At 30.1% G+C, this 17,509-nt stretch overlaps 1 protein-coding gene across 2 annotated transcripts; it reads left to right on the top strand.

Annotated features, from left to right (window-relative positions):
- Positions 1-1,018: 1,018 nt before the first annotated feature.
- Positions 1,019-16,376, top strand: LOC131840967 (uncharacterized). 2 transcript variants are annotated; one of them, XM_059189196.1, is made up of 5 exons: positions 1,019-1,477; positions 11,475-11,565; positions 13,044-13,196; positions 15,255-15,426; positions 15,826-16,376. In XM_059189196.1, exons 2-5 carry the CDS (start codon positions 11,485-11,487, stop codon positions 15,909-15,911), a joined length of 492 nt encoding a protein of 163 aa, XP_059045179.1. In that variant the 5' UTR covers positions 1,019-1,477; positions 11,475-11,484; the 3' UTR covers positions 15,912-16,376. The 2 variants fall into 2 exon arrangements, with proteins under 2 accessions (XP_059045179.1, XP_059045173.1); XM_059189190.1 differs by lacking the exon at positions 1,019-1,477 and adding an exon at positions 8,680-8,941.
- The last annotated feature ends 1,133 nt before the right edge of the window (positions 16,377-17,509 follow it).

The raw sequence follows: 17,509 nt of genomic DNA, 5'->3' as shown, positions 1-17,509 counted from the left end.
GCATGTACATATGTCACCGATACTATGTAATGTTATGTTACCTGTGCCGATACTATACTTTTTATATAGATTTTATTAATTTTTATAATTAGACATATAAAAATAACAAATAAACTATATGAAAGACTAAACATAAGTTTAATTCTCAAAAATGATTATTGGGACCTGGGAAACAACGTGATTAATCCCTGATAAATTAGCCACATTTTGCTAACTGACCTGATTTCATGCTCATTCTAACAGTACCAGTGCAGAATGCACTGGTACTCGGCTAACGTATATGGATTACAATGGAATTGTGTGTAACCATAAAAAATATTACCTTTATTTTTAACAAAGAAAAAAATTACACGAATAGTGACGACATTATTCGTGACCCTACCCTTTTCTGCAACAATGAACACCCACGGTTCTGCAATAACACTTATTAACACTAATTCGGTAGATGTGTTATAATTTCAGTCATATATAATATATTATTATATCAGTCGCACTACGCCATTCCACTACAGCAAACGGCACCATATTATATTACTATCTTAATCGGAATATAAATATCTATTGATTAAGCTATTACACAAAACATATTGAGATAAATACTAGTGTAATGTTTGTTAACATGTTTAAGACTTCAAATTTGTATGGTAAGTATAAATACATACGAATTTTATAAGACAAAAATAATTTTGTTTTCATATTTTGCAGTACTAATAAAGTATGTAATAATACTTCTGAAATTGAACGTTTTGTAATTTTTATATTGTGTAAAACATTAATCACGTATTTACTCATACTTTTGATAATGATTCTATGCCAGATGTCAACACAAATGTAATATTAGTTTTCTAATAATGATCAGATCCGAACAGGTTCGTATTATTACAATTATTTAACAGATAAATCATTTCGTTTAATGTTTATTTGATGATTTTATAGTCATGTATTAGAGAGGACATGTTAGTGACAAAATAAAATAGTTAAACTACGTTCTAATCTTCCAGGGATAAAAAACATCATGATTATAGGCACTAATACAGGATGGAGCAATTAATAGCGTTTATAAATATAAATAGTCAGACGCAGAGAAGTGTTCGTAACAGTGTAGCAGTGTAAGAAATATTAAAAAATGACTAATAACACTCAAAATATTACTACAGAGGAGTTAATAGCACTCGGAGAACGGACTAGCGAAGTAGAAACATTGAAGTTATTTTGGTTAGTTGGAATTGTGACATCAAGCGGCGGTCTACTGTTCCAAATTATTCTCTTCGCCTTGATACCTGCTTGCAGAAAATTTGACGAAAAAGTGCTCACCCATATAACTGTAGCGAGAAGTGTCAATACCATCTGCGAGTTTTGCTTCGTAAATATAAAATTGATAGAAATTACGAGGGATGTTGTATTAGTTTTATTATTCTACACCGACTTTGTGCTAATTTGCTGGATGTTTGTCTTCACAAAAAATATTTACAATAAGGTAGTATTAGTGTTTACGGTAGAAAAAATACATTTGAATCGCGTGAGTGTTATTATATGGTCCATTTGTTTAATTATAGGTTTGCTTTGCTTGATAACATTAAGATGTGGTACGATATATTTCATATACTACTATCATACGTATTGTTTTGTCAAATTTGTAATTGTTATTGTAAACGCATTAATATTCTTTAGAATATTTCTTGTTATTGCGACTAGAGAGTCTAAAATTTCCAGAAATTTTAAAGACATTATCAAAACAACAGTTATGGCATTCCTTTTGGTCCTGACAAACAGTTTACAAGTACTTACCACCGATTTGTTTTCATATTTCGGGCTCAAGTATCAGAATATTATAAATGCTTTTTACGTTATTAACTCCTTTCAAATTATTCCCATAACAGTAATTTTCGTTATTGTTTTAAAGAGTAAATTAAGAGAATCTCTAATGAGAACAGTGTCTATAAGACTAACAAATACTGTAAATAGTTAAAATAATTTATATAATAATATTATAATAATTAACTAATTAGTTTTCTACTAATTATACATTTATTTATCGATTAAGAGATCAATATTTCAAATGAATTTTTATCCTATATAATTTAAGCAAACAAAATCACTAGAGACAGCGATATATACTAATTATCGTAATAATTTGTATTATATTCATGTTATATTATTTTATGATTTATAGTGTTATAGTTTTTAGAATTATAACGATCGAGGCTTACAGTAGTAGCTAAATTTATTTTTATATGGAACTGTAATGTAACAAATCATGCGTCACCTGATAATAACATAGTGTGAATTATGTTATTATCTTATATTCTTGTTTTCCCATTCCAGATTAAGATGTCAAGTCAATAATTTGACTACCATACATGAGCATACAATACGTGAGTTATAATATAAACTTAATGCTACGTGAAGGCAAAAATTATTTGGTAAATACTATGTAAAAAAATTGTAGTCCATTTACGTAAAATGTTTCCTATTTAATTAATAAATAGTTTAATAAGTAATAGTTTGTTTTTAAACATATATATATATATGTACATATTATGCGGATTGTATCACTTATTAGGCTGTCTATATATACATTTATTTGGATTTACTGAAAACTTCTTAATAATTGAGGTTTGGAACACCTTAGACTACACTAACTGCAGGCACCACGCTCTGTGCTTTGAAGCATAATTGTCAATTATTTAATGTATTTCTGATTAACTTCAAGATGTTTTAGTAAGAACACACAATTCAACAACCACACAATTTATCGTAGACACGACAACTATTTGTGATACGTTCTAATTGGCAGCTTTATTTGACTAGGTCATATTTAGGACGATAGGTTTAAATCAGGGATGCCAACTATACGAGAAACTTGGTACAAGTACGATATTTTGTTTTCATTGGTTATGAGGAAATAGTTGCCCTCGTATAAGTTTGTACGAGATTTTAAACTACGAAAATCGTTCAAAATACTATGAAATGAAATGTATTTATTCGCATAAAATTTGGTATAAATATGAAAAGAATAACAGCATTAATAAGTAATAATCCACATATTTATAATAGATATTACATAAGTATATAGAGCTAAGTAAATCAAAGTTACATACAAAGGTAGAGAGTGGAATTGACGTAATGTGCAAAGTTTTATCACACATCATTTTTTCGTATGAGGTAAGTTGTCAACCCTTATTTGTATTTTATATTTTGCATACATTGAATACATTTACAAATAATATGTACTCGTATACCTAATCGTAGTGGATGGTATGAATATAAAATGTTAATGATTTCTTTAATGTTATTTATGTTTATTACACATTTTCTAAACTTATACTGTATAATGAAAGTATTTTCCTAATTTAGGAAAATTATGTCGTAATTAATCCATTATAATAATAAACAGACCATTCCAGTTTAAAATTACAATATTTACGATAAGAATAAAAAAATTAAAGATGTTTTGAAAACCCTACCTACAATATACCAATATATATATAATAACAATATACCTACTGTATTAGAAAAAATGTAAATTAAAACGCAATAATAATATGAAGTTATTTATTTGATAACATAAATCAATGTACTATCAATATTAGTAAATACGTTTATATGCAATTAGGAAGTGTGTTTAATTGTAAACACATTAGAACATTAAAAACACTTAAGATTCTCATTTCAAATTTCAAGACGACTGATTTAACAAAGTAATGTATTATTTATAAGTTAATTTTATATAAATTATTACGTGTAGGTATATCATATTCCTAGTAAACTGATTTTATTGTCATTTATTATTACTAAGAAATACAATTTATTTTAATAAAATCTGCATTTGTTTTAATTGAAAAATATTGTTTGCGCATTTTTCGTAAATGTACATTATGTAAGTATCTTTTTTTTATCACAAATTAATAGATGCAAAAATTATTGTTATTATTCACAACATTAATATTATAATCAACGAATATTTCTAAACTATAATTACGAATATATCCTATTTTATTATTATTATTTCATACTGCAATTGTTTGGAATTGTCTCAATTCCAACGTTTGTTGGAACTGTCTCAATTCCAACAAATGTTGATTCTGCAACCATGGTTTGTCTATGTATGTTTTTATTTCCCATTGCAATGTTTCTACACTTGGTTTTACCCGGTTTATGGAAATATCTGGTTCTAGCGTTACATTCAATGGTAGATTCAAGTTTTGTTAAAAAACGTAATGCAGCCACAGGTCCTTTGGCGTCAGTAACGGCCCACAAACTTTTGATTTCTTGAGGAAAATGTTGCATAATTTCATCTGTAATATTATTGTTACAATTATAAATAAAATTTGTAAGTCTCTTTGCTTCACAATATTTCCATGAAAAATAGTCTGACATTGTTTTCTTTCCACGGGGATTCCATCGACCTACTTGTAATGCCCTTTTAATTTTGTTCTGTATTTCTCTTCCCCAATATTTATCCATAAAATCTTTCTTGAAATCTTCATAATTATTCCACTCGTCGGCTAACATTTCAGACCAATCCTTAGCGTCTTCTACTAAACAATCTAAAGTAGCAACCAGATCATTAGGCGCATTAATATGTTTCAAATAAGTCTCTAACTCTTTTAGAAACTTTATGGGATGCATTTCTATTCCGTTAAAGGTAGGCTTAACTGTTAATATCACAATTTCTCTCTTGGTGTTACTTTGTAAAGGTGGATAGTCTGGTTCATTTTGTTCCTGTTCCATATTGGCAGGAGGTAATAGTTTTTGTTCCAATTTATCTAGACGTTTCAATAGCGGTGCTATCAAGTTCTGTATGGATTCACTTGTATTTGTTTGCTCATTATCAGCTTGGGTTTCTTCATGTATCTTGCTCATTTCAGTCAATAATCGGAGTCGATTTGATCTTCTACTGCAGGATTCAGATTCCGATTCAAATTGCATTATTAATTTAACACTGTATTTATGTAAACTTTATTTCAAGATTTCCAAGTCTGTAGTATAATATGTGGATGGTGTATTTCGTATCGCCCACGTATGGACGTGACACTCGCAATTAATAGACTGATTTGACTAAAGTTAATTCTTGGGAGCATTTGTAATGCAAGGGTCGAGTTTTTGTGACAAGTTGTGTTCCTACTCGAAGTTTTAGGGTTAATGCAGACGTGCGACTCCCAATTATATGGCTACTATTAAATATTATGCTAGAGAAACATATTGTACCATATTCGTAGTGATATAGTAAAGTTCTAATTTACTAAGCATGCTAGTACCTATAGTTACATATCTATAAATAGGTCATGGCATGTATTAATGTAAATTTGTGTAGTAACACAAACTGATAAAATTAAAGAAATGTATGTATACGAATCAATTTTTGTGCCTTCTTTTACATATTCATACTTGTATCCTACTTGTTGTGTGCTCTGTGTATTCAGAATACCACTACATAACACTTTAATGTAATTGTATAAGTATTCTATTTTTAGCGAATATCAAAGTATGTGAGAATATGTTCTCATATATATTCTTATCTAATCTCACATAATAATAACGTCATAACTCCATGACAAGAACTTCAAATAGGAACGTATAGGTTAGGTAATTTTATTAAAAAATTAAACAACAGGTGATCACTCCACAATCCGTATTAATAAATACATATGAAAGTATGTGTCTGTATTTCTGCCTGTTCTTATTACATTTTCTACTTTCTTTAATGAAAATTGTCATTATATGCTTCACGAGGATGGACATAATAGTTTGTCTTAACAGAACTTGAAGCAAAAGAAGTCGCGGGCGCAGCTAGTGAATATGAAATCATGTCGGTCAGTGTGTTCCTTGCCTACGTCTCTTGTTTCAACAGCGTGGCGTCACGAAGGATAAAGGTGGTCTTTAGGAGCATATTGTAAACATCTGCACTGTAATAAAGCTGGTCACGTACGAGCCGGACTTGTACAGCGAGGTTCTGTACAAATAATATATAACATTTTTAACTAATAATTAGTTTAGTGTTTTTACTATATGTAGTGTGTTATATATCTAATTTATTTGCAAATTGTGAATTGCAATAGTTACACTCTGCGAAATATTAGGTACAAGTTGCCTAGAAATAAAAAAAGTTTATATATAATATTCCAGTTATATAGTTACATAGAATAACCTGAAAATTATATGAATCCATGACAATATGGAAACTTATAAAACATTGCTTATTTCCAAGAATTGAGGCAAGGGCTTTTAATTATAACATGGCAAAATACTCTAGGAGAGATGTACCTACCTAATTCAATCACAATCAAAATATGCTAATAAATCCTACTAAGAAATTAGTGAGAATGGGTGCTTGTAAATAATTTGTAAAATTGCAAGAAACTGCATTATTTTATTAATTTTATTAAGGAACCCCAAAAGATGGATCCCTGTTTTTATGCTGTTCTGATTTTTATGGTGAACCGTAAAATTTATGAAACAACATACTGTACTACATATTTAGTTATTCTCTTTGAAATATATAAAACTAAATGATTATGGAGTTACATCACCTAAAAATTAGTACAAAAACAATAATGCACAAATGCATGCAGAAGTCAAATTATTCATTTCATTATAGTTAATTTTTTTTGGTCTTTACAGTGCATTATGCACATCAAAATGTTTTTATCTCTATCGCTACAGTATAATTCTGCTAACTTTTTTTATTACGTAGAAGTAACAAAAAAGTGCTACGTTCCTTTTTTTATCAAGTTTACCTAACTTGGTATTACCAATTTTTATGATATCACGCTGCATTAGTTGTTAGACAGTTACTTTTTTATTACCAGTTAGTTATAATGTGTAAGGAACCCGCCTTTTTTTTTATATTGTCAACACGTGTTTACCAACTCCAATTCAATTGAATTCAATCTCTTAAGAGGAACAGGTCGTAAAGTTATTGAGTTATGGACCTTTTAATTTTTTTGTTCTATTGGTAACATAAATCTCTGGTGAAATTTTTTATTTATCTAAATTTTAGCCTTAAGTGTACTATGTCAATCTTTTGTTTAGGAAAGTAAAACAAATTATGTGACAGTCTGTCACATTAAATAGTTAGTTTATAGGTTTTAATTTTCTAATCCGTACTTTACGTTTAAGTGTTTCATGGAAAAGATACCATTCTTATGGCATCAACCTAAGAGCATTTGTATAAAAAGTACCTACTTAACTAGATAAATTATGACAAAAAGCGATAAGAGATTATATTCAGGTCATTAGATAAATTAAAAATGATCAGTACATATAATTTTATAATAATTTACTCTATTACATATTTTTCTTTCTGTAATTAAAATTACAAATAAGGGAATAACCCACCCTTGTGGAAACTAGCATCTGTTGCCTATATACAAATACAGAAGTATCAATATAGTGTCGTCATATGACACCCTGACCACGTTACCATTCCAGAGGACTATCATGTCTTTATAACCTGGATTTTATGTCCTTTAGAACTTAATTACAGTATGTGGGAAGGAATTGTTAGTAAAAGATTATGTTATCTGTAGTAAAAGTAATAGGAAATAGTAACTCCATTGCTGACTATATAGACTATTATATACCTAATATATATGTTAGGTCAACCTCCCCCTGTAAACTATTGTTTAATCGACTAACATCGTTTAATATCGTTAATTCAGTTTGTTTAATTTGTTAGTAAATTTATTATGGGCTAACTGACCTAACCTGAGTTCAGGCTTATCCTTTCAACCTCCAGTGGTGCCCCGCCATTATAAACCGTTAGCGCAGGCGGGTGCACGATTCCATTATCATTCATTAAAGAAAAATCATTGGAATTTTAAGCTGTAATTGTACTGCTTAAAAAGCAAGCTGAAATAGGGAACTGTACTGTATAGTAATGGCATTATCTACAAGGTAATAATATATTGCTATTGTTTACGCCAAACGGCTTATACTTTGCTACTTAGCAGAGACTTATTCATCTACATCTTATGCAACAATGACAAAAGAAATATTGATGGTGGTTACCTTATATGGGATATTGGATAATATCTGGGTATACAAAAGATAAGATTAAATAAAAAAAGATGGAAGAAGACAAATCCTAGTACTAGTAAGTACTGAAAACTTTCTTTCTAATAAAAATATAATTACACTTTACATGCTCTTATATACTCACATAAATTATAAAATCCTAATAAATTAATCGAAAATAGCGCTTCAGCGCTTGAGTAGATACAATACAAGGCCAGGGTCGTTCATCAACAGACGGATGTAGGAAGCGCCACATCGCTAGTTGATCACAGAACGTCGACAGATGCGTTGTCTGATCTGTCCATTTTATATACTAAAGGGTTTCCGTCTTCAAATCGCGGAAAAATGTTTACCACACTTTATTATATCGGCAAAAATAAAAAAATCTGAAGTGACATATCAAATAATTTCATTAATTAATTATTTGATTATTAAAAAGTCTAATATGCTAAAAGTCAATTATAGTTTTGTAAATTATAGTGTATGTGATTTTATTTAGGTATCTACATTACCTAATTGTTATGGATTGGTGTCCCAGACGGAAATAGAGTGACCAGTGCTTGTAAACCAATTTGATATAATTAAACTGAATGTAAATATAGATACACAGACCGACGGATGTTTGAACGAATATATTCGTACGTACGAACGACCATACGAACGTAAATTCATATACGTCTATGAAGAACAGTTGAATAAATACAGTATTTACTACTCTACTGAATAATTGTCAAACTACATTTAGTATGATTGCATTTACATTAAAAGAACAATAATAATAGTCATATATATAAGGAATATGTCAATAAACATACACAATATTCTATAGTGTAATAAAAAAATATTCATTTTCCATGAAGATTACACCGTACTTCTAAGAAGAAAAAGTTTTTAATTTGGATTGTCCAAATTGAACAAAACAGTAAGTAGCATTGTTCATTATATATTTAATAAGTACTGTTATTTTATAGTATGCTATGAATAAAAAATAAAATACATAAATACAAACGAAGTATTATTTGAAATAAAACATATCCTATGTTTGTTCTAGTGCTACAATCTACCATTACGTGAAATTTCATTACGATGACCACCGACAGACAAATAATATTACTATTAGAAAAAACAACCGATTTCATTTGTTTTTTTTTAATAAAAATTAGCCCATATCCATTCCGTAAAAGTCATCTTTGGAAAGCCGTAATTGAAAAGGTATAACTCAAACAAAGCTTGGTATTCATAATATTAAATACCTATATAACTGAAAACGCATTAGAGTAGCCATATCAAGTTTTTAAACATGTAGGTATTAAACACAAGTTTCGTCTGTAAAATTGTCACAAGATTCCCATCTAAATTATTGCCGTAAAGTATGCTTCAGATCCACTTTTTAATGTCAAGTCATTCATTATCAGGTTTCGCCGCTTTTTTATTTAATAATATTGTTATAATTTTTCCCCAACTGTAATGACTATAAAACTTAAATACCTAATCTTAGATACAAAAATTCATATTAGGTCAATGACTTGTACACACGTAATGCTATTAATTAATTAATAATTATTATGTACTAAAAATACTTGTCGTATAGGCAGATGAATAATCATATTATTGTTGTTGTTAATTAATTGGTTTATATTTTAATATAATAAAAATAGGCAAGTATATTATATAAGCAGGAGTATTATTATAAACAGTGTGTAGAAAAAAATGCGTGTATTGTCCGAGGCGTCTACCCAATATCCATAAAAGCATTTCGACCTCCTTTCTGTAGGTACTGCACACCAATAATTTCCGTATTAATATGAATATTTTATCACCCTACATTCTACCGAGTATATTAGAGAATTGGTTCGCCGCCGACTTGGCGACTGAAATAGACTGGACGCATATACTTACATTCAAATAACGCTAACGTCACTCCCATAGTTATATATACTAATATTATAAAGAAATTATTACATTCTTTATGTTTGTTTATAATAGATAAACTTACAATCTATTTATTTAACCGATTTCTAAAAAATATTCCCATACATGTAATCTCTTCAGCAGATTTGTACTGTGCGTACATCACCACAAGCGACGACGGAGGATATAGCCAGTATTATATATTTATGAACTTCCACCTTAAAGTGTTAGCTATGGTAACATTCAAAACTGTAATATGTATTTTTGTCATCATAATCCATACTTCCGTACGGTCTATGTATACTAAAATAAATATAAATATTTGTCTGCCTATTTGTTACTTTTTCACGAATTCGTGATAAAAGGCAATAAGATAAGTCTTGATAGGCTATCTATTATTTAAAAAAAATCAAACGAGAGCGCAGGTAAAAGTTGTTTAGTACCCAGGTAACTATTTTTATTTTTCTATACCGACAATTACACTCCACGTTGGATATAGCAATGACATCAATGACAATGTACTGAAGGGAATCCATAGATTCTATTCTTGAAAGACTGTTCTTTATTATAGCGTAAGAGTCCTTATGAAGAGAAGTCTGTATTAAACCGTAGACATTGAATGTCTTGAACTAATAAATAAGTATTTAAGTAAGTTAGTATCATATTTATGAAGCCAAAAGTCTCGCAAAAATATAAAAGTTGATCAGCAAAAGGACAAAGAACTGTCCTTGGACCGAAGCCAACACAAAAGCCATTTAATATAAACTTATAAGAAAACACCTCGATGTTTTTACTCAATCTTACTAAGACAAATACTTTGATACCTACTTTCGTGTTTTACGATAATGTGATTTTATGTTAGTCACGATCTCATCACTACAATATCACTCTGAGTGTAAAATAGAACATTCCAGAAATGTAAGTGGTATTATGTAAATTAAATGTTATTCTAGCACTGTAACGGAAAGTAAATATACCTTCACTGTTGTTATCCTTGATGGGGGAGTTAGAGGAAGTACCATTGTCAACTATCAATGACGAAATTAATGTAATACATGACATGACCACATTTCATTTGGTGATTTAAATCTAGCATGGCAGGCGATGAATCCGACGGCGTCTCTTGCATTAGTATTAGTTTGTTAGAACGCTGTACGGAGTATTATAATTTGTAGACAATAAATAATAATAATGTCCCTGGACATTTCACACAGCATCATCTAGTCCCAACCTAGGCAAGAACTTGTGTTATAGGTACCTACTAGACAACTGTTATAAATACATCTCACCTAATACGTTACGTTACCTATGGACATCACGTTAACATTAAACGTGATACTACTCATTATTCTGAAGAACAAAGATGTCATGATGCCTCTTATCCTGTAATTTCACATGGCGCATCTCAACCTACAAGCAAAATACATCTTACAAAACCAAATTCGTAAGATAGAAATACATAGGTAACTACGGAGACTACTTCTTATAAAGTAGTAGGGTAGCTATTGTGAAAAATTAATAAATTGCATTTTTTTTATTTTCAGTAAATACAAAATGCCATTGCCGCTGCCAAAACGATTCTGTGGCTGTTTGTCTGTAGAAGCTGGATTCTTTATCCTGTGCTCTATATCTATTGTAAGTATATTATTACTATATTTATTCATTTTAAATTATCTCCTTATTTAGATAACATGTTTCTAAAAGCACCATAATATACAAATTTTAAACGCGGTTCTGTACGGCGAAGTTTGGTATTTCAAAATGTAAATCAAATTTCATTTTACATTTTAGCCGCTATTGAACGTAAAATTTTTTGTTATATTTTTTCCCTGCCGTCCTATTCCAATATATTTTCGCTATATATCTTTTTTTATTTGAGTCTTTCTCTTTTGATATAAAAGCAGCACCTTTACAAAGTTCAACACGACTGTTTAGTCGCTCTATCTTTCAACTCCTTAAACCCTACAAACTCTAACAAGTATAATATTGAATGAGAACTAATGATTTCGAATGATTGTTTACTGTTCCGCAGAAGTACAAACGTAAATAATAGATATCTACGAGAAGCCTGAATTATATGCTGAGTAGTAAATAATAAGTATCAACAAATTTCTAGCTTCCAAAACACGTAATAGTTGTTGACCATTCGTATATAGAATCAAAAATCTTTGTATCTTTATCACCTATAAATTTACTTTGTAACACTTTTTTTTGAGGTTTACAATTTACAACAACAAAACAGTATTGGCCTCGATTAAGTCTCCGGAAATAGGCGATTAAAGCAATAGAAATTATCGTAATGAGTTTCGATTTAGTGTATAATTGCCTCATATTAACAAGGGTTTCCGTGAGGCGGTCTCACTTCACATATTGCAATTAAAGAGGTAATTAGTGATCGATACTAGATTATTTTGAATCTACAAATTGACTCACTTTCCTCGCAATTTTCTACTAACATAATAAATTAATACTCTATTTTCAAAAGTCGGCTAGTAATTTTTTTACAAAATTTAGTGGAAGTGTTCATTACTACTATCTACTCAGATACCGACATTAACTACAGATGTTACGAATTATGGTCACTTTAGATATGAATACTCTACATGACAAAGGAGAAAAGGGAGATGCGTGAGATATCTATACTTATTTACCTATTTATTTACTTCAAATTTTGATGGTAGAGTTACGAGAGTATTATGTAAACGCTCATGTCGCAATAACATTTTAACAGTAATAGGTAAAGAAGTTTCTATCTGTCAATAAATATTATAGATTCTACGTAACGCTATAATGTACGGCATATTGACAGATAATAGGGAACCATCGCCGATTCCAATGAATTTGTGCACCTCAAAAGTCGGAAATACCAAGTCGGATTCAAAAGTAATTATAACATACCATAACATAACATACAAAAAATAAATAGAAAACAGCCAGACAAATATAGAAAATCATACTCATTAATACAAATGTTTGCATCGTGCGAATTGCATTCGCGACCATCGAATGTAAGCCAATGTGGTAAACCGCAGCACCACCGAGGCCGTCAATAATGACGACTGACGATAATTTTATTTTAATTTACTTAAAATATTTCGTTATAATAATTCCAGATGGCATGTATGGCAAACATAATAGTGGGAGCATGGAATTTACCAAGAAACAAAGTAAGGGAACCTGAAGACAACCTCATATCCATGAGCATGGTGATGTTCTCCACGCTGTCCATCATTACAAACTTGGTGGCTGGGTTTGGTGTATGCTTGGTAAGTACATTACTATTACAAGTAGTATTTTTTTTAACTATGAGTTATGAAGCTATAAATTTATGCTGCTGAACTTTTAGAGCCTTTAGTTTATAAGTTTTGAGATAAAACATTTTTTTTGAAGTGGTAATCTATTTATATTCTTATTAGTTGACATATTATTTACAATCATGTACATACATGGGCAGGACTGGGCCTCTGACAGCCCGAAGACAAACACCAGGGAGTTTCAGTGAGTAAGAATCTCACATATCCAACTTCCCCGTTTGGCTGATCGAATGTATGAAGAAATATTTGACAAGGAAGGCATCTGTCCCTCACTGAAAATTGTATAAGTTACAATACATTACGCATTAACTTTAAAAAAGTCGCTACTCGCTCTAAAAATCTGACTTCACCGCCCTGAGCCCCTCTCCCTATGCTAGCTGCAGCTCTAATATATATTAAGTTCGTTTGACTGCAATATTGAGAAAATTTCTCTCCTTTACAAAATATATTCTATAAATATCTTGCTTTTAATTACGCATTCTACAAAAATATTCTCAAGTAATCAGTATAACACCTCGAAAACAGCAATTATAATTCTTATTGTCGGACTATTATATTAATATGTAACCAGATATAGTCGTGTATAAAACAATGTGATCTAAATTACTACCTATTGCTATGAACAATGTACTCGTACAGTCCATGTTAGTGAGGTAATTCATTTAACTCATCTATACATAATTGTTCAAATACATCTTCCGCAGTTTTTGCATATTGTATTTCATTAAATCCACTAATATTATAATGGTTATTAGGGATATACGTTGGTAAACCGTTTAGGCAGAAACTACTGGAAGAGATTCAAATGAAATTTGGGCTTCAGATACATTACATTCAAACTAACACATCGAATTCATCTGGGCAGTATATGATAGTATCATAATATAAATACGAAATATGAAGCAATAATTTTGTACCCCTTTTTACGGAAATTGCGCGAATGGAAGAGTATGAAATTTTGCACAGTTATACTTTTATATAGAAGAAGCTCTATATAAACTATGAGTGCAATATTTGGTACTCAATAACAATTTTTTTTTAAATTAAGAATAAAAAGTACCTTTAATAAAAAAAAATGTTATGCACGCTGTCATGTAATGGTTTGACACACACACGCATATACTTTTATATCTCGTTGTATCTTTTGTTTAATTGTTATTGCTGGTACAAAGATCTTTTTTTATTTATTATTATGGTTTATGGTGGTCGAAAACCACCAGTAGTAATAAACATTGTAGACATTTTCATTTCACTATTATTTAATTATTTTTTTATAATATACCCATACTCATATCACATGTATTCACAAATGGAGTAGTTGGAAACATTGTTAACTGGCAAGACAGTTAACAATAATGGCAGTACAATTACTATTATTATTATGAATGCAACACTTGTCATGCCCACACTTCGATGAGAGTATAGTCGCCGACGCTGTCTGTTGCATTTATTTTAATTATTACGTATGTGTCGATCATAATTCGAAATTTAAATAAACGATGCTCTTTTTTTCTTGTAGAAATAAACAAGATGTCTACTAGTAATTTAATAACCGTCACTACATGACGTCATCACGTGATCGTCTCCTGTATACCGGAGGACTAAAACATCAACCCTTTCTATGTCACCCTTGAGCTGAAACACATGTTACAAAACTATCTGATCGGCGATTGAAATCAATCTAAAGAGGCATTGTAAAAAGTCTAGCTCGCTCCGTTGAACGTACCTAATATTGACATTATCTTATGATGAATGTGGATGAATGGAAAGAGAGAGGGTGCTCTAAAAAAGATTGATTCATTGTGTGAAAGATCATATGAATAAAAGGAGAGTAAGTAAGAAAGTGCTTAGGTATGCCGACCGATAGAGATCAGTGGAAGAGAATGTTATACTGCGCCGACCACAATTAAATGGGATAAAGGTCTTAATGATGATGTAGCAATAAATTATTTAATCAGAGATACTAGTACAAAAATTGTTATTAAAAATTATGATTGTGTAAAATTTCAGAGGCGGTCGGGCTATCTGCAACTATCCTTGGTCTTTAATTCAGTATTCATCGTTTGCTTGTTTCTGGTGGCCATTGTCACTTGCCTCTTTAGTCCTGAATTGAACAAGAGTGAATTTCTGGACTCGCCGGGAAATATAGCGCTAGTTGTGTTATTGATGTTCGCGGGTGCTGGTAAGTTTTTTTTGTCATAATCTCGTATTATTTGTGATACAGATCTATATACTGGCCATAAGGCTACGGTGTCAATAGCGATATTATTCACTAGTGATACCCAACTTTGTTCGTATGTGTGTACATTTGTGAAGCGCCACCTATTGTTGATAATCAAATGACAACACTAAATAAAGCCTTTATACTATGCCATTTTTTAACGACTTCCAATAAAATAATTAACAAAATACATATTTATATTTTAAATACGCCACTTACATAGTGGCGTATTCAAAATATTAATATGTGCTTGTGAGTATTTTTCTCAACTTTCCTTTGTAACCCGTCTCACCATTTTTAGTATTGCTCCATTATGATAATGAATTCCTTTTATTTGCTCTGGTATTGTTTTCTTTTCAGCTTATTCCATATACTATTTAATGATGGTGAATATATTATATAGGACTATAAAACTGACGGAAAGCAACAGTGCAATACCTATATGAGAACTAGTGTTGAAAAATCGGTAATAAATAATGTAAAATGTTGCTCTGTTGATTGAATTTGTTCAGTAAACAGCATTCTGAGGAACAATATTGAAGTGACTATAGTGCTTCTGTATCTACCTATTTAAAACAGGATTACAGGCTCGCATGTATCAAATCTATTAACGAAATTAAAATATAGAGACGTGTGCCTACAATAATGTCATGCCATCTATGACTGATGGATTTTTAAAAAAACGGTTAAGTATTTCTTACTACTCCTATTACAAACAAATGTACAAAAAATATATCTATTAGTAATCACGTAATTGTGTTAAATGAAAGAACTATAAATTAAAAATAAACTTACCTGTTTTTTAAATACAAGGTTGGTATAATTATTGTTCATAACATTGATATTTGTAATGAGAGATATCTTTATATTTTAAACAAGTACACAAGAAATCTCATGTACATTATTTATAATTATAATATTGGAAGTATTATATATATTCTCGTATCATTTTGTATATAGCTTAATATTAAGATATCTGCTTTTGTAAATTATCTGTGATTTAATGTTATTAATTACTATAAAAATATAATACGAATATGTTTTTTATTATTAAACTAAATTTGGAAACTCATCAATTATTTCTAAATAATAGGTCATTGCTATATGGTCTAGGTCTTGATAAATGAATGTAAGTATCACAGTCTACAACACTTCATTTCTATGGAAATATTGTCTTGGCAAAAGTGTGCAACATTAATAAGAATATAAACTACCTAAGCGGGAGACTGCAGTTTCAGTCTCGGACATATCAATCATGATAAATAATAATAACCCTTGGCATTTCACATAGCGGCATCTAGTTCTAAGCTAAGTAGAGCTTGTACTATGGAAACTAAGCAACAAATAAAAAATACTTAAATACATTTTTGTCCTATATATGGACATAGAAAACACCTAAACCAATACAAACAAACTTACTCTCGGTCTCGAATATATTTTTTTCCATTTGGCAAGGAATAGCAACGGATGACAGACAGTGTGGTAAACCGCTGGTTAACTAACTTCATCGTGATCCTATCATGTTACACTATCGGCCTGTTAGCGCATACTGTCAGCGCAGTTAAGTGCATCATTATAAAATTTATCTATACCAGCCTAATATGAATCGCATGTGACTGCAATATGTGAATTAGCAAATCCTTAATAGTATTTTAATTTGGAGTCAAATCAAAATATCTTTATTCATAAAAGTCTATTCAAGACTCTTATGATATGTCAAATCTAGCGTAAATTTGGAGTGAAAACTCGGCTCTTATTCTGTTCAAGAGATGATTAGAAAAATACAGATTCATGTTGAAATTAAATTAGGAAAAATATAGTGATTATTGCATTTTTATCAGTCGTCTATCTGTTTATATATTGTTAGTAATAATATGTAATATTTATCTGTGGTAATAGGGAGTAGTGGCAAAATGGTTATCAAGCGGACAAATATTTATATTCAAATAAACAAATATGTGGACACTACTAAAATTACGGATTTAAAAACCAACGTCTCATTTGTTGATTACTAAATAAAATATATAATTTCACTATAACATTT

Source organism: Achroia grisella, unplaced genomic scaffold (assembly GCF_030625045.1).
Source record: "Achroia grisella isolate CSIRO2021 unplaced genomic scaffold, CSIRO_AGI_Agris_v1 utg1063, whole genome shotgun sequence".
NCBI lineage: Eukaryota > Metazoa > Arthropoda > Insecta > Lepidoptera > Pyralidae > Achroia > Achroia grisella.
This window is presented reverse-complemented; position numbering and strand designations above follow the sequence as displayed.

Bases quoted from the DNA above. Each gene is read 5' to 3' on its own strand.
- LOC131840967 (XM_059189196.1), top strand. From the start codon at position 11,485: ATGCCATTGCCGCTGCCAAAACGATTCTGTGGCTGTTTGTCTGTAGAA. The intron at 13,197-15,254 runs GTAAGTACATTA...GTAAAATTTCAG, and splicing joins CTGGGTTTGGTGTATGCTTG to AGGCGGTCGGGCTATCTGCA. The intron at 15,427-15,825 runs GTAAGTTTTTTT...TTTTCTTTTCAG, and splicing joins ATTGATGTTCGCGGGTGCTG to CTTATTCCATATACTATTTA.